At 46.4% G+C, this 24,051-nt stretch overlaps 1 protein-coding gene across 3 annotated transcripts in view; it reads left to right on the forward strand.

Moving 5' to 3' along the window:
- Tgm5 (transglutaminase 5) overlaps positions 1–23,423 on the forward strand; it is a 35,687-nt gene extending 12,264 nt beyond the window's left edge. For 2 of the 3 annotated variants that reach the window (XM_038331719.1, XM_038331721.1), the window contains 9 exons: positions 2,539–2,667; positions 3,003–3,180; positions 15,990–16,128; positions 16,760–16,863; positions 17,004–17,243; positions 20,282–20,647; positions 21,149–21,309; positions 23,005–23,138; positions 23,270–23,423. In XM_038331719.1, coding sequence (XP_038187647.1) covers positions 2,539–2,667; positions 3,003–3,180; positions 15,990–16,128; positions 16,760–16,863; positions 17,004–17,243; positions 20,282–20,647; positions 21,149–21,309; positions 23,005–23,138; positions 23,270–23,423 — 1,605 coding nt within the window. Of the gene's footprint in view, positions 1–2,538; positions 2,668–3,002; positions 3,181–4,023; positions 4,031–15,989; positions 16,129–16,759; positions 16,864–17,003; positions 17,244–20,281; positions 20,648–21,148; positions 21,310–23,004; positions 23,139–23,269 lie in introns of those variants that run through there. The other variant, XM_038331722.1, reaches the window with a different exon arrangement.
- Positions 23,424–24,051: the final 628 nt, after the last annotated feature.

Here is a 24,051-nt window from a genome sequence, read left to right on the forward strand (position 1 = left end):
CTTTGGCAAAAAAAAATTCAGAAAATGAACACCCAGAACAGGAAGGCTATCTGTAAGCACTGCTACCAGCTTGATTTCCCCTTGTTTTCTACACGTCACCTAATGACTTTTTATGTAAAACATCTAAACTCATTGCAATGCATGAAAACCTTTGTCTATCTGAAAACCTACCTTTTGGTTAAAGTTTAGCTCCAGCAGGTGCTCCCAGAGTTCAAGATTAGGAGGGGGACTGGGAGAGAAGCTTCTCTAGAATGAGCTCAGTGTTAGGAGCATTGGGAGAGAGAGAAGATTAGCCTTTGGCCACTCAGAAGAGACGACAGCCAGGACAATATGGGGGTCCTCGAGGAGCCCTAGATCACTTGGATAAAATCTCCTTACCAGGTCTTATCCAAATAGAACTCCAAATGCACATGACTTTTTAGGCTCACTCACGGCCAAAGTAGCTGTAGCCCAGAGAAAATAGAGCAGTCTCAACTGGTCCCAACTCCACTCAGTGTGAGTATTTAGGGGTGTTGTCATCAGTGAGAAGCAGAAGTGGGTATTGCTGTTCTGGGGGCTCTGGCTCCCTCCCTTTCTGGCTCTCTCCTTCAGTAAGCACATATGACTCTCTATTCGGTACTGGGCAGAGGTGAGTGTTAGAGTTAAGGAAAGAAGGGAGCACTGTCCCTGAGAGACACATAAGTAGTGCTTATCATACAGCTGGATTGTGAGCCTGGGAGACAGGGCGGAGAGTTCTGGGAACCTGGAGGAAGGCTCCTGGTTTGGCAAGAAATCCCAAAGCCTCCTAGGAGATAAGCTGCTGTGCTCGAGCTGTGTTAGTCAAGTGAAGGCCAAGGGCAGGCATGTGCAAAGATAGACAGGCCAGGAAGTTTCCATCATTGCAGAGACTACAAGGAATTCAGTGTAGCTGGAGCAAAATGCCATGGATGGGAGTCTGTCAAGGTAAGAGGCTGGAGAAGCAGAAGGGTCCTGTTATATGACAGTGTTGATGGGAAGATGAGAACAAGCCTCTGTCTACTCATCTCAGACAGGGAACCAAGGTATAGATACCACAAGTAGACCAAAGGATTACTTATGAGTGATTGATTACTTATAGAAGCAGACATGACTAAAAGACCACAGTATTACCAAAAGTCCACTCCAACATGGTGACAGCTCACAAAAGCTGGAAAACTGGAGCTTGCTGCACAGCCTGCAGGTAGCTGGACAGGTTAGAGTATCTTTCCAGGTAGCTTTGTTGGTCTGAACCTTTTCCAGGCAGTTTGACTAATCTGCCTCTTTCAGTTCGGCTGGTAGAAGAGTGTCTATCGGTAGTCCTTAATGCTTATATAGGGTTGGGGAGGGAGGGACCAATGAATCTGCTCAGTTTCAGGGACTTCCTGAAACTTTTGAATTGTTTACTTCCTAAGCTTCTCTTTGGGATCTAATGTTTCTCTTCTCATTTAATATCCTGTGTCATAGCAAGCTTCCCTTTGTGATGGAAGGTTAAGGTTTTAATCTCAGAAGAAACAGCTATACAACAGAGCCAGATCTGAGAGGGATTTGAAGGGCGTCTCATGGAGACTTTGGCCTTGATTCTTTAAGCTATATGGCCCTTTGAACACTGTAAACTAGAAAGAGATTTCCCTAAAGCAGGTAGGCCAGGGAAGTTGAATTCTACTTATTGACAATTGTTCCATGAGAATAAGTGGGTTCATTATATTCATCTGACAGAGATATGTGGAGTCTCTATGTCCCAAGCTTCATGCCAGAGTCGAGTGTTATAAAAAGAACTGGATTGACAGATCATACATTCAGGCAGGAAAGGCAGGCCTCAAGTCCACTGTATAACCAAGTTTGACAATCAAAGGGGACACACCCATGGTGGGGGAAAGTGTTCCAGAACTCACACGTGATTGGTCAGACCAGAGTCCCACAGCTTTGAGTTTTATGCTGCCATTGATAAGTTGGATCATTATGTAAATGTTGAGGGAAAGGAAACATGGTTTTATTAAGAACATCTTAGAGGGCTGGAGAAATGGCTCAGCAGTTAAGAGCACTGTCTGCTCTTCCAGAGGTCCTGAGTTCAATTCCCAGCAACCACATGGTGGTTCACAACTATTTGTAGTAAGATCTGGCACCCTTTTCTGGCCTGCAGGCATACATGCAAACAGAACACTGTATACATAATAAATAAACCTTTTTTAAAAAGAAAGAACATCTTAGAGGCCCCAGGATTGTGGAAATGGAAGTGAAAGAGGCAGAAATAGACTTTCCAATGAGGCAAATTCGGGGGGGGGGGCACTCAGTAGCAACAGACACTTCAAACGAATGGTGAGACATGTGGCTTGCAGGACATATGTGCCAAGTGCGATGTGACACCATAGCTTTGGAACCATGCCCCTTCCTGGGAGGCTGTTTTGATTGACAACTACCTTGCAAATGGATTGTAGTCCACATGCACACTCCGCTGGGGAGCTGAGTGGTATAGGCTGTATATTTCTTTATTTGTCCACACACACCAAGTATGTGGTGCTTCCTTTCCCTTACACCCTGCAGTTTGAAGAGAATGTCATAGACATCTGCCTGGAGCTGCTCGAGAAGTCTCTGAACTTCCAGATCGACCCATCCACAGACTGTGCCCTGCGGGGAAGCCCCGTCTACATCAGCAGAGTTGTGTGCGCCATGGTGAGGTGTCCCAACAATAGGAGAATGAGGAGTTCAGAAGCAGGGACTCTCTGAGAACAAAAACAGCAGTTTAAGGGAAATGAGTTATCTCAACTAAACCCTGAAATAGCTGTTGTGGGCCATTGCCTCACTGAGTTTGAGAATGATCTCGTTGCTTCTGGATTTCCAATGTGTTCTTACTCTGCTCAGAGACAATCTCCTGCTTCGCAGAGCATTGAAATGGAATGGTGAATTGAATAAGTCTCAGCCTGGCGGTCCTTCCCGTCAGCACCCCCACGTGATGTCCCGGGGAGGGGCAGGTGTTTCTAATGCTCCCGTACACGGCTTCTCTTCAGATAAACAGCAATGATGACAATGGGGTGCTCAACGGTAACTGGAGTGAGAATTACGTGGACGGTGTCAACCCTGCAGAGTGGACGGGCAGCGTGGCCATCCTCAAGCAGTGGCATGCCATGGGCTGCCAACCAGTGCGCTACGGGCAGTGCTGGGTCTTTGCTGGTGTCATGTGCACAGGTAAGAGATGACCCAGGCCCTAGGGGACGCTAGAGCAGCCGCGTCAGAGCTCTTGGGACCATTTCTATTCTAGTCTCACAGTTCCCACCAAGGGACGTTTGGAAGACAGATGTTTCCTGCAGAAAGATCTCGTCACTGACCTCACCAGTCTGAGCTTATATCAGACACTGGTTCTAAAGTAGAAATCACACACATCAAGACTTACCCTGCCCTCTGAGCTCATGCAGCCTAACAACATGTTTCCACAAGAATGAGAATGGTCCAAGAGAGACTTGAGATGAAGCACTAAATGATTATACAGCACAAAAAACAAATTGGGTCATTTCTGGCTTAATGAAGATGTGCACACAGACAAAAATGAGCCCCTGACCTTTAGGGCTGGAGCAACAAGGCAACCCAAGTAGAATGACCTCGATTTTGGTGTTGCCACACGCTCAGAGGGAATTAGGGGATCTGATTTGGGTGAGGGAGTTAGGGAATGAGAAAGAAATAGAAGGCCATTTTTTAAGAAAGGAACTGGAGATCACAGTGACAGAATAGAAACCTAGTAAAATAAGGTGAAGAAGGAAGATTGTCTTGTATGTGGCAAGAGGGCAAAGTAGAGAGAGAAGGGGAGGAAATTTTAGAAGAAGTTAACATCTGGGCTGGGTGGTGGTGGCGCACGCCTTTAATCTCCGGAGGCAGAAGCAAATGGATCTCTATGAGTTTGAGGCCATCTTGGTCTACAAAGCAATTTCCAGGACAGCTAGAGCTAGGGCTGTTAATCAGAGAAATCTTTCTCAAAAAGACAAAAAGAAAAAGAAAAGAAAGAAAGAAAGAAGAGAGAGAGAGAGAGAGAGAGAGATTGGAGGTAGTGGTGAGGGTGGTGAGCAGAGGCCACCACATTGCCCATGGCCACTCTCTTGCTCTTGATCCCCACCCTCGCTCTGCCCACTCTCAGCTTCTTGTTATGCATGCCCAGGTCCCTGAGTTGGTCTCAATCAGTTAGTCATCATTCCTGCCAGCTAGGAAGATAGGCCAAGTCAGGCTTTTACTCACAGGACTCCAGTAGGATGCAGGGAGACCAGAGTTGCAGGTAACTTGGTATTTATTGAAGGTTTAGGCCTTCTGTGCAGACATTCCCAAGGACAGGCATGCACGCTAAGGCCAGAGAGGCCGATGAAAACAGCACCAGGCCTCAGTTCAAGGGCATGAGGAGATCTCTGTCAACACTGACAGAGTGTGACAGTCAGTATCTTTAGGGTGGGCGGCTGCTGAAGCCCTTTCTTAGTGCCTGCCTCTTCTGCTGCTTCAGATCCTGATCTGGAGTTGGATGCTTTGATGGCCCAGTGATAAGACATAAATAATTCAACAGCTTTGGTGCTAAAAGATGAGGAAATTAGGGTGATGTGGAGGATCTGAATCATCCAGAAGGCAGATGCAAGACAAGGCAGAAAACTGGGCAGGGTGACTTAAAACTGCAATCCCAGCACTTAGGACGAGGCAGGAGAATCACTATGTATTCAGGTTCAGCCTATACAGCCTGGGCTGTATAAGGAGTTCTAGACCAGCCTGGATGACAGATCAAGTGAGTCAGTCACCCCCAACACACACAAGATGGAAGGGCAGAACGGATCTTGTGTGAGATAAAGAGGGAGCCTTTCAGTGTGGAAAAACTGAGTTCGCGTGTAGAGGGGGAGAGCTGGCTTTGGGAGTGGCTATCTGGAGTGGGTGATGGAAGAGGTGGAGACAGCGGATGGAGGTTAAGCAATGACAGCAGGGCAATTAAAATGTTTGTAAGCATCGTGGCCCTTCGGTGACCTTGAAACAAAGAGTTAGGCCCTCTCCAGCTATAGCCCAATGAGCTTTCCCCCAAAGGGCCACCTTGTCATACGTTAGCACATATACAGTCTGAAGAGACTGTTCCCTCAACAACACAGAGTGGAGTCCTTCTGTGCTAGGTGCCTTCTTCCACCTAGTCTCTTGGCTACAATGATGGAAAAGACCCAGTCACTTTTGTTCCTCACCAAAGTCAAAGATGAAGGTTGAGCCAAACTAATTATGCCGACACAGCTACTACTCACATCTTAAACAATTATACCATTATTATTCCATGGCTGTTATAGTGATAATGGGTATTTCCTTTGTGCCAGGCACTGTGTTAAAACCTTGGCAAAGGAGAGTAACAGAGAAGCATGCGGACTCTGAAGCAGACTCCTTGGGGTTTCTGCAGTCCCCTTATCCATAGAGATTACAGCCCAAGACCCCAAAGGTGCCCGAAACTCTGCTAATACTAAAGCTATCTTTATATACTGTGTGTTTTCTTATAAATATTTACCTATGGTAAAGTTTGGTTTATTAATTAGGTACAGGAAGACATTGATAATGATAACTAAAATAACTCTGGATGGTTAGAATATTATACTGTAACAAACTCTTGAACTTTGGGCAATTATTAAATAAAACGTGGGCTGCTTGAACCTAGCACTGCGATAGCACAGCATGTGATCTAGAAGTGACTGACAGGCAGGTGGTGTATATAGCATGGACACTCTGGACGGAGAGATGGTTCATGCTGTGGGCAGGACAGCTGAGATCCTGTCAAATGCTCAAAACAATACAGGATTTCAAACCTTCAAAAAGAAAGGTTTATTTCTGCGGTTTCCATTTAATAATTTTGTTTTGTGACTGACTGGAAGTAATTGGAACCATAGAAATTGAAATATATATTATTGAATATATTTTCATATATGTATTATATATGATACCTATAATTGAACTGTGGGTATAAGTACTAATACTGCTATCAACTCTCTGAGTAACCTGCGGCAAGTCTCAGTTTACCCAGATATGTGGTACAGAAATTAGTGGTATCTGAGACCTAAGCTTATACTCCATTGATGCTATTTTAGAAATTAGATAATAAGACATTCTCTAAGAAATTATGCAAATTATTACATGAGAGACCCAGAAAGGCTTCATGTTTAATCCATTGCATCTATCCTTTCCATTGGCCAGTCCTATTTATTTTGTTCATTTTAGTTTCTGATCTGTGTATATTTGAAGTGCGGAGTATACCATGTACTTAACTATAGTCACGCTCCTTACTGCCCCGTTCCTCCTTCCTGCTACCCCTTCCTCTTCCCAGACAGTCACCCTTCTGCTTTCCTGCTGTGTGCTGGTGGGTTTACGTGTGTGTGTGTCTGTGTGTGTGTGTGCTTGTGTGCATGCCCGCATGTGAGTGTCTGTGCTAAGCTCAGAGAAAGCATACGATATTTGTCTTTCTGGAGCTAGTTTATTTCTAGTTCTGTCCATTTGCCCCAAAGCGCCAGTTCTTTATCTGCCAAGGGTTACCGAAAGGAGCATGTAAGCCCACCATGAACAGTGACTAGCTAGAGAGTGTTCAGTCTTAGCTAGGAGTGTCTCGGTTGATCCCCCAAAAGACTTACGTGGTTTTTTCTCCATCTTTTCCATCTGCCAAATGAAATGGCGTGTCCAAGCTCGACTCCCGCTCCAGTGTGCAGCCATGGTCTCACTCTAGGCTGCCCTGCCCAGGAGCGTGGATAGCAGCTGCCCTTTGCTCAGCAGCCTCTGTGCTTCCCACTCAACACTGGACACGTTTTAATGTTTCCAATTCTTCCCACCACCTGTGAAGTAGACATCAAGGCAGCTTGTGACCACAGGACTCGTGAATGAGAAAACAAAACTTTCTTTTGTTTCGATTGAGACAGGGTGCCTTTATGTGGCGCTGGCTGTCTTGGAACTTGCTATGGATAACGGGCTGGCCTCGACCTCAAGGAGATATGCCTGTCTCTGCCTCTCAAGTGCTGAGATTAAAGGTGTGCACCACCACGCCAGGCCTAAAAATTCATTCTTAAATTGGGGATGTAGCTCCTTGGTAGAATCTTAGTGTAGCATGTTTGAAGCCCTAGCTTGATTGACAGTACCAAAGAAGAGCACACTCTCCCACCTACAGCCCTCTGGCCCAGAGTTGTCTTTTTGACTATCAAACATGATGACTTTAATTGCCTGTAGAAAGTTTACAAAAGGAGGCTTTGTTTTCCTCAAAGGTAAATATATATAGTGTACAGGGAGTTTTCTTTGGCATCTGTTTGTAGGTGGTTACTTGGTAATTAAAGAGAAGTTCCTGGCTCTCCCTTCTGAGCTCAGGGCCAGGCTCCAGAGAGCTCTAGGGCACTGGATTCTCGCTCTTCAGGCCTCTATTCTAGAAGATTGGAACCCTAGCCCTTGAGTGGCGTCTGGAAAGTAGCCTGGATGCTTTGCACTGTAGTAGGGGACCAGAAGGGACAGTGGGGTCTCTCAGAAGCCAGGTATTTATGTGTCTTCGCACTATGCCTGCTAGTGGGTAGACATGTTTTTGTTTTGTGATGCTATTGTTTTTGAGACTCACTCTGCAGCCCAGGCATTCCTCGAGCTCCTCCTCCATCAGCCTCCCAAGTGCTAGGATTACATAGATGCCACCGTGCTTAGCTCCAGCAGGCTTTCTTTCTGCGGTGACGATGAAATGTTCCAGAATTAAATCGCTAAGAGTTTTGCACAACTTGTCCAAATAGCACAACTAATGAACTGTACACTTGACAAAAGTATCTGAGTTATACCTTAAGACAGCTGCTTGAGAAAAATCCAAGCATCCTGGAAATAAGCCTGTCCCGCCTTTTCCCATACCCATATGAACTTGGGGTAGATGGGGCAGCAGTGGCACAGGCAGAAAGGCACTGATGTGGTGCTCATCCCTTCCTATAGAAGATGGAGCCTGAAGCCTTGGTAGCCTTATTGAGAAGCTGAGTCAGGAACTGATGGGAGACGTTTAGGCTGGGCCCTCCCCTCCCCAACCACAGCAACCCCGCTTGTATGTCTTTCATTGACTGGACTCCACCTTGAGAAGATTTGTAGCAGTGTCTTCTATTTAAAGCTTTTTAAGATGTGTTCTAACTTAATCGTGCATGGATCTCTATGAAGTATCTCATTGTTAATTTCAATACACCTTGTTTCTTATTCTTTCTGCTGAGCTCTGAGTCTCCAAAAAGGAGCCTCATCCAAGGGTCTGGTGTTTTATTTTTCTCCAACCTTTCCTTGGATCTCAGTCCAGACTTGCATAATGCCCTGGCTGGAACATTTATCTACCATTATTTTCCATTGATTTATGAGCATGGAGATTGTATGGAATGTTCCCTCATAGGGTTCTTGGTTAACATATGACACCTATTTGGAAAGAGGTCTAGCACATAGCTTTACACCAGCACTAGCTGTCGTAATGGGGATACTGTTTTATGCTTTGTTTCTTAGGCTCCAGTGGTTTGGCTGAGTCTGGTTTAAAGATCTCTCCACCCTTTTCCCAAACATCAGTCCCATATCCTCTCCATCACTCTCCCCGACTTTACGCTTCCTCTCTTTCTTGAAATATTTAGGGTTGCAATTGATCACAACCCTAACTTTGCAGTATTATCAAAATTGGTCTGCTTCCATCTAAAAACCACCTATTACTTCTCTTCTTTTATCCAGTAACTCACTTCCATTGAGAACCTACCCACAAAACACGAATGTGTTTGACATGTACCTACCCTCAAAACACAAATGTGTTTGACATGTACCTACCCACAAAACACGAATGTGTTTGACATGTACCTATGTAACCCCGCCAGCGGGGTCAACTATTCAGGGTCCTCTGAAGGGGCGCTATCTGAAAGAAACATGGGGGGAGAAAAGAATGAGACCAAGCTAGGTGTACTTGTCAAAGTCTCCGTTTATTGAAGCAGGCTCTGTCTTAAGTAGTTTTTCGGCTGCACTTGGGCAGAGAGGGAGGGGAAAAGGGAAGGAGGAACTCGGCAGCTTAGGCAGCTTTGCAAGGTCAGTGGTTAGAACGTTAGCGATAAGCTACAGACAAGGGGGGGCACTCTATGGTGCTTTTCGGACCTTGAGTCGCTAAGATTAGCACTCAGTGTTTTAATTAACTTTGAGTTATGTCTCATGGTTAAACTTCAAGGCCCTGAGAGAATGAAGAGGCCTGAAATGTCACGATTCCATTCCAAGGCCCCGTAAGAAAGAAGAGGCCTGATATGTCATGATTTTACTTCAAGGCCCTGAGAAAGAAGAGGCTGAAATGTCCCCTAACATACCTACCCACAAAACATGAATGTGTTTGACATGTACCTACCCACAAAACACAAATGTGTTTGACATGTACCTACCCACAAGACACCAATGTGTTTGACATGTAGCACTGGAGTGAGAAATGCTCTCACAAAAGGTGTATTATTATCCATGTGCATTTCTTTCTTAAAACATTTTAGATTTTATGTGTGTGTTGACTGCATGTGTGTTTGTGCACCATGTGCATGCCTAGTGCCTGCAGAAGTCTAAAGGGTGTCGGCTTCCTTGGAACTGCAGTTACGATGATTGTGAGCCACCATATGGGTGCTGGGAACTGAACCCAGATCCTCTGCAAGAGCAGCAAGTGTTCTTAACCACTGAGCTATTTTCTCAGCCCCCATCCATGTACAACTTTTATTCAATATGGTTTTTGTGTTCCGTGTTGTATTTTGCTTTAGAAATTCCAGTGGGCCTTTTCTTCTACTTCTGTTTCCTTCATTGTGTTCATGTTTTCTCTTTCTTTCTGTTTGCTCTGTAGTTTTTGAATGGACCCTGGCCATTGGACTTTAGTGTTGAACTGAACATTGTTTTATCCAATAAAGGTCTTTGCTGTGGTACACCAATAAGGTTTTGCATATTAATTTGAGCCTTTGGAGATTTGCTTCTGTTTTGATGGGTCCTGAACAGTCTTTAAGTCTTTAGTTTTAGCTCATGCTGCTTGGTCATGACCCTTCTGAGCATGCTCCTGTGGCTTCTTCTGGCCTTCTGGAACTTTGTTTCCATACTGAAGGGACTCCTCTGCAGAACTTGAGAGAGCTCTCTTCAGCTCTACCCCTCTTCTGTCCTATGGTACTCTACAAGTTCTAGCCCCCTTCTCTTCCCTGAACTGCAGTCTCACCTCTTGAACTCAGAGAGGCTGCTGGAGGCCGCTTGCTTAGGTCCCTCCTCCCTGTCCTATGGTCCGGAAGCTGCCTTTAGGATGTGTCTCAGTTGAGGTGGTCTGATTATTTTTATGATTGAGTTAAATGATTGCACTGAGGGCAGAAAGACTGACAAGGTAGAGTACCGTGTCATAGCATCCACCAAGGGACCATGTCACCAGCTGTTTATCATTGTCGACACCTGGCCGGGGCGGGCTGCCCTTTGCTGCTATGAGGTGGCCGGGGTAGGAATACTTTTTTCCTGTACAAATTGTTTGCACAAACTGGAATCTAATGTGGAGCTATGCATTAGGCCTCATTATAGTGTCTTTTCCGTCTCGTTTAATTTAGAGAAGATTTGTTTTTGAATATGTGGCCTTTTGAATGAAGAACACTGTCCTACCTTTGTATTCAGCTGAGGGCTTCATTGTCCTGTCGGTCTTCTCGTGCCTCTGTTTCTTGCTTTGTCATCAGAAGTTAGATGTAAAGAAGTAAAGTGTCATATTAACCATGTTTGATGAAGGGCTGTTCCTTCTCTGGTGCTGGGCATCAACTCTATAGCCATGTGCATGCTAGGCAGGCGTTCTGCCTGAGCTACAGCTGTGGGGTGAGAAGAGGCAGCTCCTTTGCAAGCAGACTTCTCATTTTCTACACTCAGAGAGGAACCAGAGTTCATGTCCAGATGACTGACGTCTGTGAGGACAGAGGGGACAGACGTAAGGGTGCTCACTGTGAAGGTGTCTCTTTTATCATTTAAGATTTTCCCTGAGGAACCACACAGAGTAGCCTTAGATCCATGGGAACTACTCAACACCATCCTTTTACACAGGCTGCCGTTTCTGCCGATCACATAATCCATGTAATGTAAGTTCTGTTCTCTGTTCTCAGCCTTAGAAGGTGATTTCCTTGAGTTCATGTTCTGTTTTCCCATAAATAGTGTCCACCTGTGTTTCTTGAACAGCAGATGAATCTCAATAACCATGATTTAGTTTGAAATTCCCATCTTCCTATCAAAAAATAAAAGTGGGGGCTGGAGAGGTGGCTCAGGTTTAAGAGCACTTGCTGCTCTTGCAGGGTTTCATTCTTAGCACCGCATGTTGAGTCATAATCATTTGTATCTCCAGTTCCAGGGGATCCAGAGTGTTCTCCTGACCTCTTTGGGTACCAGGCACACACATGCTGCACATATATACATGCAGGTAAACAATGACACACATAAAACTTTTTTAAAATTAAGTTCTTAAATTTGAAAAAAAAATTACATGGGAAGCTGGAGAGATGGTGCCACAGTTAAAAATACTTCCTGTACAGCCCTGAAGACCAGAGCGTGCCTCCCAGTACCCACATTAGAACCCAGATGTGTCCTGTATACTCCTGGAACCCCAGATTTGAGCAAGATTAAGAAAGGAGGGTCACTGAGGCTTGCTAGCTTGCAGTCTCTCTGAGAAAACATGATCCCAGGGGTCAGGGAGATACCCTGCCTCAGAATAGGCAGAGAGTGACAAAAGAGGACACCTGACACCCTTTCTAGCATCCACATGTGTACAGGCATGCAAATGCTAACACATGAACCTACACGCATACAGACATACACCACACATTCAAGTAAGTAAACAAGAAAATAGAAAAGTTGGCATTTGGTAGGGTGTGGCCCTAATATAAGGCTAGAAGCTATAGTATTAACATAAAAATTGGATTACATGCCTGTACGTGTAACAGATACCACGAAGAGTTAAGTACACTGTAGTCTGGGTTACTCAAGAGGCTAACACAGGAGGATCACTGGAGCCCAGGAGTTGGCAACCAGTCAGTCGACTCTGACAGACCTGGTGACAACAAAGCAAACAGTGAAACAAACAAAAGCCCAAGCAAAGCAACAAAATAACAAAAATGTTACCCAAGAATCTAGTATAAATAAGGAAACAAACATGATTTTCTTCTGTTACCATTATCTGCAGAAGAGAATAGTTGATCAATGACCTTATGATACTGCTGTCTGAAAGGCCAAAGCTTTGCCATCATGGTCTTTATAAAGGACAGTTGACTATATGAGAGGGGGAGCTGGGAATCATATTTTTATCACTTGGAAACTGAAAGCATCCAAACAGAAATGAAAAGGTGGCAGAGACGTCACATTTAAATGTGATCACTTTGACTGCATAGAAGCATTGAGTGTGGCTCTCAGTATCAGGCACGGATACTGTGATATACTTTGGGAACTCTGAAGTCTCTTCCTAACTGAAACTCTATCTTTGCCCAATTGCCATTGTCTGAGAATGAAGACATGTGTGCGTATGCACACAAAATGCCCACATAGGTCTCTCTTTCATGAGATTCAAACCCCACAAATTTGTCACTGGAAGAGTCTCCCGAGTGTCATGTCAGATTGAGAGTTGCCAGAACTGATAGTTAGTAGACAACCTCATCCTCAAGCTGAAGGCAATTTATTTAACAGGAAGTGAATGAGTCTGTTCTGTTCCCGGCACTGCGCTAGGAATGAAGAAAGACAAGCGAAGTATCTGATGGAAGCCTCACTTTGAGGTTATTTGTAATCTGGCCAATGAGATAAGATAGAGATGTCAAATTACAGAGTGCTTAATCTAGTGCTAAAGCGTGTAGGTGATTGGAATTGTGTTGACAGCGTAGGTAGGAGGCTAACGTGACCTAGAGCAGTCAGAGAAACTTCAAAGGCGAAGGTACATTGAGATTACAGGTGGCTGGGATGCCCAGTCGAGTGGCAAGGGTGGAGCTCGCAGTCAGAGCAAGGAAGGATTGGAGAGCCATGAGCCCGAGTCCTGACCCGACTCCTCTTCCTGACTTCGCCTCTCCAGCTTCAGGCGTGTCGTCTTGCATGTCACGCTCTGTGTAAGCAACCCTTCTTGCCAGCGTAGGGGCTCCCAGCTATAATCAGCAGTTAGGAGGCTAAGGCAGGAGAATAGCTAGAGGCGAAAGGCCAGCCTGGGTTATAAAGTGAGATTATGCTTCCCTACCCCAACCAAAAAAAAAAAAAAAAAAAAAAAAGAGGAGGCAGTGTTGAAGCTTAGTGGTGTAGTATGGTAAAGCCCCAGGTTCAGTCCCTAAGGAAGAAGGAAGAAGAGGAAGAAGTCCTTGCCCAGGAGGAGGACAGCTCTGGGTTTGTCTCCAGTGTGATTGGATTTGGTGACAGGTACCTGTGAGCCCAAGGCCAGTCTAAAGAGTCTAAACTAAAATCTGTAGGCAACAAAAGATCCAGATTGTAGTGAGAGCCTTTCTTAGATGACAGCAGCATGTGTGCTGAGCCTTCACAAACATTTGGTCTTTAACTCAAGGAGAGGAAGAGAAACTATTGGCGTCCCTCTCTGGCTTCCTTCGGTCCCGCTGCAATAACGTAGTCCCTCCTCAGTCCTCTCACAGGCCCGGATAAGTCAAGCAAGAGTAGATCAGTATAAATCCACCATTGTGCTCTAGAACCTGGCGAGTTTGGTGCCCAGGGTATACACAGCCATTATGACAGTGTGTGCTGAAGTCAGAAATCATTAAAGCAGGCATCATCCATCCATCCATCCATCCATCCATCCATCCATCCATCCATGCAGCAAGTATCCACACGTTAGGCCTTGCCCTGTGTTATTAATGGCTGTGCAATAGTAAAGATGAGTAACATACTCTTTGCCCTTAGGAAGGCAGACTCATAAACAAACAATTACAAACCATGGGTTAGGGTGGGAAAAGGCCCTATCAGGCCACAGCTATCAGGAGTCGGCGCCAACACTGACACTTTGAGGGGCCCTGGTCAGAGTGGAATAGGGAGGAGGGCTGCTCTCTGCTCTCTGCCTGCTGCCCTGCCTTGGCACGCTCTCTTGCTGCTGTGAGTGGCATCCGCCTTCCTGACCACACTTTTAGCATGTGTGTGCCCACACAGAGCTCCGTTCTTGCCACATTTCTATCTCATACTCTTCTCTGAAGGTGTCCTGTGTAACCCCCACCTTCTACACACTTATCGCGACTGCCCACTGCTTGCCCTAGTTTATTTTGGCTGTGTTCAGATATGCCACTCAAGGCAGAACTCAAGACTTCCTTTTGGGCTTCTCTCCTCCCCAAACAAGGTCGCCTCCAGGGGTGTCCCCCTTCCCTGACTAGAGAGGCATGTGTCAAACTACTAAGGAGCCCAGCTAGCCAGGACTGCCGGCTCAGACCTGTAATCTCAGCTACTTCAGAGGCTGAAGCAGGGAGATCACAGGTTCAAGGCTTGCCTGGGCTACAGTGTGAGTTCAAGGTCAACTTGAGTAACTTAAGACACTGCCTCAAGATTTAAAACAGAAGCCTGGCTGTAGCTCCGTGATAGAATGCTCGCCTGACAAAAGCGAGACCTTGAGTTCAGTCCTCGGGACCACAAAACTTAAGAAGAATGGGGATGGGGAGAAAGTGGGAACTGGGATGGTATGTAAAATGGAAAAAGACAGCTTTTATTTAAAAAAAAATAATAATAAAAGAAGGTCAGGATTGGTGACACATATCCATAAACTCAAGGCTAGCCTGAGCTATGTGATGAGATCCTATCTAAAGAAAGAAAATGTAAACTAAAAGCTATTTTTAAATTAAATATTCAGACTTTAAAAATATTTTTTTCCTCAGTCACTGACTTCTTAGAGTCAGTCCCAAGGAATAAGAAAGGATTGATCTGCAAATACATCCATCACCATTATTTATAATAGGAAAAATACTGGAAGTCCACTAAATTTCAGAGAATAAGCACCACTAGAAATATAATATAGAAACACAGCGGATATAAAATAGCATGGGAAGGTGTGTGAGATGGGCGGAACACTTGATTGTTTGAGCTGAGCATGCTACTGATGGGTAGGCTTGGCACTGAGCACAAGCCTGGCAGTGAAGCCACAGCTTGGGTGAGAGCCTGTGTCTGGCTAGCTGGGTGACTTCTGGTCAAGGTTGCTCATCGTTCTTAGTCTCTGTCATCAGAATGGAAGTAATAATAATAGCCGACCCTAACCAGAGCTCTCTTGAGAATAGTGGAGCTGAAACGGGCAGCCCAGAGCCTTGCTGCTGGATACTAGCAATTGTTTTTAGTCTTCAGCTAGGCAGGTCAACACCGCTGGGCACCAGGGGACAGCCATCCTCAGAGTAAATTAGTGGTGAGCTGGAAGCTGGGATGAGGGGTCCCTCACTTGAAAGAGCACAGAATGGGGGTTGCAGCAGAAAACAAGAAAAGAAGTTATCTGGCCAAGGAAACGGACAGCCCTGGGGAAAGACAACATTCTACCTCTTTCCAGGAATTCTTTTTGCCAGGGACACACTCACTTTTCTAAGCTTGTGTCACAAGTTGTCCTCCTTTTCCTAGAGAGCTTTCTGACACAATATCGCCAAGAATAAAGGGAATTCCAAGCTGCAGAAACCTTTGCCTGACAATCTGATGGTCTCAGCAATAATCCTAACGACAGGAAGAAACAGAATCCCAGTCTTTTGTTTGAAGATGGGAGACTTGAGGCCAGGCCAGGAGTGAGGCTGAGTCAAGTCTCCAAGACTTGCCAACAGAAAGGTGTGGCTGTCCCACCCTGCTGGCACAAACAGCAGATAGGACAACTTGCTAGACTCTCTCTCAGCTCCAGCAAAGCCTGTCAGATCAGCCTAACATAACCTTTGCAACAGTCATCCCATGAGCTAAGGACGTGGAAAGAGAGATGGAATTTCCCTCAGTGCAGCATCCCAGATGGTCCCTGTCTGGTCCTGCAGATCCCAGATGGATGCTTTTGCTAGATCCAGGATCTACAGCACACTGGTGCTTTCTCTGTCTTTCTGCAGTGATGAGGTGCCTGGGGATCCCCACCCGTGTGATCACCAACTTTGACTCCGGCCATGACACGGATAGGAACCTGATCATCGATGAGTATTATGATAGCACAGGCAGGATTTTGGAGAATATGAAGAAGGACACCGTCTGGTGAGAACAACCTCTCAGCCTATTTCTTGAGCCACAGATCTGAGCCAAAAGCACAAGCAGGAAATAGGGCAGGGCTGTGCTCAGCCTATGCCCCCACATCCTCCTGCTTCCCAGGGCTGAGAGACAGCAGAATAGAAAACAGCTAAGGGTTTAGAATCCTCGCATTATCAATGCTGTTAGATGGGAGTTGAGGTCCCCCTTGTCCTCCTTCTTCTCATAGCCTAAGGATCTGACCACAGAAGCCTGACATACCACTTGTGGAGGTGACAAAGACTAGGGCTGCCTCTGTAGGACACAGAGAGAGACAGACAGAGAGAGAGAGACAGAGAGAGAGAGAGACAGAGACAGAGGAAAGGAGCCACGAGGCACCCTGTGACAGAGCCTAGAGGAATTGTAACTTTAGTAAACTGGAAGCCTTCACTGTTCACACAGTCAGCAGAGATGCTCTGCAAACAAATAGAGGCTCACAGGAGGAAGATCTGTCCTTCCTCCCCCAAAGACACTGAAGCCCTGCGAGTCTGTCTTTCTGTAGCCAGTTCACCTGCTTATTCTTGTCGGTCTAGAAAGGAAGCAAGCAGGATAGCCCCGTCTTAGGTGTATTTAACACTGGCTCCCCTGGCCTCTTCCGTAGGAATTTCCACGTGTGGAATGAGTGCTGGATGGCACGGAAGGACCTGCCTCCTGGATACGGAGGCTGGCAAGTGCTGGATGCGACACCACAGGAAACCAGCAATGGTGAGAGCCTCTAGACAGGAAACCAGCAATGGTGAGAGCCTCTAGACAGGAGGCAGGCCCCACCCTCGCAGACCTGCCCCAGCCCCTGTCTTGTCCACCACATACTATCTACCAGAACCTTCCTCCCCATTTTCTTTCAGGTCTCTACTGCTGTGGCCCAGCTTCTGTCAAAGCCATCAAAGAGGGAGAAGTGGATCTAAACTATGACACACCATTTGCGTTTTCTATGGTGAATGCTGACTGCATGTCTTGGCTTGTCTATGGAGGGAAGGAGCAGAAACTTCACCGGGACACAGCCACTGTTGGGAACTTTATCAGTACTAAGAGCATCCAGAGTGATGAGCGGGATGACGTCACAGAGAGCTACAAGTATGAAGAAGGTACAGTCGAGCAGCCTTCCTGAGAGCCTGAGTTCAGGGTACCATCCCCTGCCGTAGCCCGGGGAGTCAGAGGCCATGATGCAGGGCAAGACCCAGGTTTGCCTCCTTAGTCATCCAGTTGCAAGGACCCTGTCAGGGTGTTCCCACTGCCTTGCTTCTATCCACCATCACCTCATGTCCCACAGGCCAGAGACCTCCCTCCAGTATGTTCATATCGACTAGTCAGCCATGTATAGACATCTGCTAACAGAACATGAGTTCTCCCAATTTCTCAAAGCTCAGCCTTCTACCGAAGATGGCGGTCAACTTAGTAAACTATTGGTAGATTTCATTCATCTAACTTAACATTTAGTTAATTGTGTTTGGTTGAGTGTTTAGGAGACAGGCCAGATCACCAACCAGCATTCATACTTCTGAAGACCAGCGGTTCACCCTCGTACTCACACATGGGACCAACAGGACCAGAGGGTGATGCTGAGGTGATAGTCCTGTCAGGGGCTTCTTGTCCAAGCCAGTAAGGCCAAAGGAGAGACCATGTTATCAGATGTGAATTCCTCGAACAGCCGCCTGCCAGATTAACTTCTGGGAAGTCAAGCAAAGATATGCATCCCTGAGGACCAGAATTGGGGTCTTCACTGCTGACTCACTGATACATTTTGAAGCCAGGGAGTGTAATACTTTTTACTTTGCTTTGTTTGTTTGTTTGTTTGGTCTTTTTTGTTTTGTTTTATTTTGTTTTTCAAGACAGGATTTTTCTGTATCTTTGGGGCCTATACTAGAACTCACTCTGTAGACCAGGCTGGCCTTGCACTCACAGAGATCTGCCTGCTTCTGCCTCCTGAGTGCTGGGATTAAAGGAGTGCTTTGATAGGAATTCCATTGACTACATAGATTATTCTGGGTTATATGGACATTTTTGACCACTTACTTCATTTTTACTACTTCACGGTTGCAGCAAACAAATCAAGGTGCAAACAAATCAAGGTACAAACAGGGTTTATTTTACATTACTACATTAACTGGATTTTTTTCAAATGAATTGGGAATTCTATTCATACAAGAACAAACAATGGTGAATCTTGATGCATTCAGGGGCATGAAGCATCCAGGAGTGAGGTAGGTGGCAGGTTACAGTCACACACCATTGACCATAGGGCCCGATAGGACAGACATGCATTCTGCCACTCTCTAGGAGAAGGCCCTTATAAAAGAGAGTGGAGAGGGGAAGTGATTTCCAGAAATTAGCAGGACTCCCAGCCACAGTGGCCTTTCCTCTGATGCCACCAACTCCTGGGATCTCAGGGTATAACTCCCAAAGCTGGAGGCTAAGGAAGGAACAAGGAAGAACAAGGGTATCTGGGTAAGTATGAGAGGCCAGAGCCTGACTGATAGCCCGCTGGGACAGTGGCCTTCCAGGGCCACACACAACAGGGGTAAATGGCAATATGGCCTGACTGGGCCCTGGACATATGACTAGTCTAATGAGCCCACGAGGTACAGTACAAATCCACCAGACCGAGGGACTGGGATGGGGAAGGGGTGGACTCTGAAGGGAACTCAGCACCATGGGCTGGGCTAGCTTGGGCAGCTGGGAGGTGCCTCTCGGACGCCAGGAGCCTGGAGCCTGCCCTTCCATCAGCAAGCACATCAGAGGTAAAGTTTATAATCAGAACTTGGGGAGGACATGGCTCTCCCTGGACTCCCTGAGTCCCAGGTGCAGACCCATGAAAAGCCCGGGAAAGATCATGGGAGAAGGAGTTGGACAGGGTCTACTGGGTATTCTTATCTTCTGAGGATAGTAGGGTGGTGACAGAGGCTGTTCATGTTCACGTAGCCATTATGTGGGTTGCCTGAGTTGTAATAGGCACTAGCAGATATTTCTGTGACTTTGGCCTTAACTACAGTAGTAGAAGGGATGTTGGGGGTCTCAGATTGAAGGTACCATGGGGCAAGGTTAAGGTGGTTAACGGGTTTTATGCATCCATGACTCCATCCATCAAGGGAGAGACTGGCTATAACTCAAATAGAAGTGGTGGATAGCCAGGGCACATTCCATTGACTACCAGTATGGGCGAAGGCATAGGCCCTGCTGGGCATGTTAGAATACCCATAGGCTCCATTTGGGCTCTTCACCTCTGGAGACTTAAGATGCCACCTGAGTGTCTACTCTCCAAACTCAATGGCATGTCACACTCTAGAGGTCAACACATAGGAAGGAGAGCCTTCCGGCCACCTCCTGCTTCATCGCTATGCTCTTAATGAAGTCTCCATGGAACACTGGCTGCTTGATCTCATGGTCCTTCATCACCAAGGACTGCCTTCATCACAAAGGATTTCCTTCTTCCCATTACACAGAATGATGACCATTAAGGGATAAGACAGATGGTGCCTTTCTTGGTCCCTTTGAAGGCCTCTTGCATGTTCTTCATGTCATTAAATGTAAGAGCCACATGATCAGAGGACATTAGGATGGTCCTAGTGTTGTTGATGGTCATTCCCATGACTTCTGAGTGAATCTGGTCGAACTGCACAGTCTCTGAAGGGGGTCTTAGTATGGGCTTTTTTAAAAAAGTAATATTGTTCTTCCAGCCCATAACATGAGATACCTTCCCACTTTTTTCTACTATCTTCAAATTCTTTCATCAATATTTTATAATTTTCATTATAGAGATCTTTTACTTATTTGATTAAATTTATTCCTAAGTATTGTTATTTCTTGAAAGGCTAAATAAAAATTAGATTGCTTTCTTAATTTCTGTTCTGATAATTCACTATTAGCGTATAGCAATGCAATTGATTTTGTAAAGATTTGTTTTATGTTTATTTATGTGTATGTATGTTCATGTGTGGGTGGGTACTCTCAAAGGCCAGAAGAAAGCATTCGATTCCTTAGAACTGGAGCTACAGGCAGTTGTGCTCCATTGATTTTGCATCTTGTAGTTTTGTTGGTACAGGTGCTGAGGGTAGAACGTTCAGCTAAGGCTTAGTTCCTGGGTCAGCCCGGCCATGCTGATACTGTATCCTATCTGTCCTTCTAGGTTCCCTTCAAGAGAGACAGGTGTTTCTAAAGGCTCTACAGAAGCTAAAGGCTGGAAGGTCTCCAGGACCCCATCAAGGAGATTCAAATTCCTTCAGCTCTACGCCACGAAGTCAAGATAGTCCTAGGAGCCTGGATACACCTTCCCTTCGACCCAGCGATGTCATCCAGGTCTCTCTGAAGTTTGAGCTGCTTGACCCACCCAACATGGGCCAAGACATAAACTTTGTCCTGCTGGCTGTCAACCTGTCACCTCAGTTCAAGGATCTCAAACTCAATTTGAGTGCCCAGTCTCTATTGCATGATGGCAGCCCCCTGGCCCCATTCTGGCAGGATGTCGCATTCATTACACTGTTCCCTGAAGAAGGTACATGCATAGTTCTCCTGCCCCCCTTTCTCTTCCCTCTTTTCCTTCTTCTCTCTCCCTCCTTCCTTCCTCCTGCTGACCCCTGAGGAAACAGCCCTCCTGTTGGTGAAACCCTGAGCTTTGGAGTCATCTAGACTTTGGACCTGGGAATGATTCTGAGCAACCTATATTGGCTTTGGTGGGGAGGTGGTTTCGAGACAGGGTTTCTCTTTGTAGCTCTGGAAGTCCCAGAACTCCCTCTGTAGACCAGGCTGGCCTTGAACTCTCAGAGATCCACTTGCTTCTGCCTTCCGAGTGCTGGGATTAAAGGTGTGCACTCCCACCACCCGGTTTATACTGCCTTTCTTAACTGCAGTTTTTCCATCTGAAAGCTTAGCTTCTGCTCCAGCAAAACTGGGTGTACCCTGGCTCCCTCTTCTCCATAGAACCATCAGATCCAACTGTGGTCCAGCTGGCTTTCTCAGCCATCCTTACTTCTTCCTTCTTGTCTTCTCTCCCTAGAAAAGACCTACCCTTGCAAAATCCTCTACTCCCAGTACAGCCAGTATCTGTCAACAGACAAGCTAATCCGCATCAGCGCCCTGGGTGAAGAGAAAAGCAGTCCTGAGAAAATCCTGGTGAACAAGATCATCACCCTGACTTTCCCAGGCATCATGATTAATGTAGGCAAAAGGGGGCCCTTAAAATGGTCTTGGGGCAGCCAGGCCTGCTCAGGAGGACATCCCTTCTTTGCTTATTCTGATACCCCCAGAAGGGAGCAGTTTATTGAGGGGTCTTCATTTCCTGGTACTATGAGAGGCCTTTTGTGTGTCTTAGTTAGGTTTCTGCTGCTGTGGAGAGAAACCATGACCACGACAACTCTTATAAAGGACAGCATTTAACTGAGTGGCCTACAGTTTAGAGGTTCAGTCCATCATCATCACGGTGGGACATGGCAGAGAGCAGGCAGACACGGTGCTGGAGAGGTAGCAGAGATTTCTGCATCTTGCTCAGGCAACCAAAAGTAGTCTGTCTCACTGGGCATGGTTTGAGTACATATGAGACCCCAAAGCCTGTCTCCACAGTGACACATTCCTCCAATAAGGCCACACCTACTCCAGCAAAGCCACACCTCCGAACAGTGCCTCTCCCTATGAGCTTATTGGGGCCAATTACAGCTAAACTACTACAGTGTGGATCCTTGAGTTCAGGCCATAGACTCAGAGAGCCTTTCTTGCGCTGCTCCCCGTGTTGACCTTCCAGGGGCAAACACAACAGCAGTCCAGATGCCAGTGGCTCAGTGAAGGGAAAAGTCCACCTCGAGGCCAGATCAGGTTTGATTTGATATTTTCTGGCTGTGTGTCCTTGAACAAATCCACTGGGCTTCTGCTGTCTGAAGTGTTGAAAGGGGAAAGTAGTTGAAAGGGCCTCTGGTGTTCTGTGGCCTTTCTGAGAGGAAAAGAGATTGGGGGTTCTTTTTCTGCAGGGCCGTCTCCGGGGTCTAACCCATCTCCTGGATCCCCACCAAGAGAGGCTATGAGGCCCTCTTAACAACACTTCAAAGTCTCCAGGAGATGTAACCAGCATCTTAGCAAAGGAGCAATACATTTTGAGAGAAGCAAGAAGAGATGGGAGGGGCCTTGAGTTTCTAGGGGTAGCAGATTACCAGAAGGCAAATGTATGGGAACCCAAGGGAAGAAGGGCATGGGGGAACAACTGTATTATGGAGATTCCTCAGTGCTATCTCCAGGCTGATGAGGGACTCGTCTAGTGTGCTTCTCTGTTGCTGGAGTCAAACACTGGCCAACACCAACCTGGGATGAAAGGGCATACTGGTCATTAAGGGAAACTCAGGGAAGGAACTCACGTAGAATCAGGAACCAAGAAGGGGTGTTGCTGACTGGCTTGCCACCCCATGGCTTGCTCATCTTGCTCTCTTATACACCCAGGAGCACCTGCCCAAGAATGGTACCTCTCACAGTGAGCTAAGCCCTCCCACATCGACCAAGAAAATGCCACCACAGACTTGCTCACAGGCCAATATGAAAAAAGCAACTCCTCAATTCATGTTCCCTCTTCCCAGATAACTCTAGTTTTTATCAAATTAGCAAAAACCCAACCAGCACAGAGATCAGTGTCTCGGTAATGAACTTTGACCTTCTGGGTAAAAGGAAGGGGAAGGGAGGCACCTTTGTAAATGTATACCTTTAGGATAGAAATCAGAAAGCATTTCTTGTTCCTGCCTGAGAACGGAGTGGTGCATTTGGGGGACGGTGTATTCTGACACCTACAAGAGGAAACAACGCTGCACATTAACATTCGGTGAACCGGCGGGTGACGACTAACTGCCTCTTTCCCGGTCCGGGGTCTCTGTTTAGGTGCTAGGAGCAGCCTCTGTGAATCAGCCACTCACCATCCAGGTGGTCTTTTCAAACCCACTCTCGGAGCCAGTCGAGGACTGTGTGCTGACCTTGGAAGGAAGCGGTCTCTTTAAGAAGCAGCAGAGGGTTCTGTAAGTATGGGAGCACCCAGGCTTCCTTCTCATGGCATCTGCTGCCCCTGGGTGGCCTCAGGACGAGGGAGAGCAGAGTGCAAGAAGCCAGGAGGAAAGGGTTTTCTGACATTCTCTGTTCTCTGTTGTAGCATCGGAGTCCTCAAACCCCATCACAAAGCCAGCATCACTCTGAAGACGGTGCCTTTCAAGAGTGGCCAAAGGCAGATCCAAGCTAATCTGAGGAGCAATAAGTTTAAAGACATCAAGGGTTACAAGAATGTGTATGTTGACACTGGCGTATAAACCCTGAGATAGGGCTGGAGAGACAGCTCAGCAAAAAGAGCATGGGCTGCTTTTGCAAAGAACTCGGGTTAGATTTCCCAGCACTCACACAGTGACTCATGATCATCTGTGACCCCAGCTGCAGGGACCCAATCAAAATGCATGCAGAAAATAAAACATTCATACACATGCAGTAAATATAAATAAATATAAAAATTTTTTAAAGAAAAATAAAACAAACTCTGATCTATGCCAGTCTCATGGATTTTAAACTCAAGGTTTCACAGACTCTGACGTCAGCAGCGATGGAGATGCCAGAGACAGCAACTGCTGGTCTGTTTACAAAACTGGCCAGGACTCTCTAGCACCCAGGGACTCTATGGCATCCATACAGCCGTGTGATTTGGCACAGAGGTCAAGGGAAGACTGGCGTTAGCAGCTCACTGTCGCTTTGTCGGTGTGATGACCAAACAGCATCAACAAGCTTCCTTCTCTGCGGTCATCTGCTCTACGCGAGTAATCATCACTTTCTCTGCAGAGCTCCCCTGCCCTTCAGTGGCTAGGAGCTTCCTGCTGCCTCAGTGTCTGAGCCCATTCACTCATTCAGGAAGGATTTACTGAGTGTCCGGTGTATGGCAAATACCGCTCC

This window comes from Arvicola amphibius, chromosome 5, assembly GCF_903992535.2.
Source record: "Arvicola amphibius chromosome 5, mArvAmp1.2, whole genome shotgun sequence".
Taxonomy (NCBI): domain Eukaryota; kingdom Metazoa; phylum Chordata; class Mammalia; order Rodentia; family Cricetidae; genus Arvicola; species Arvicola amphibius.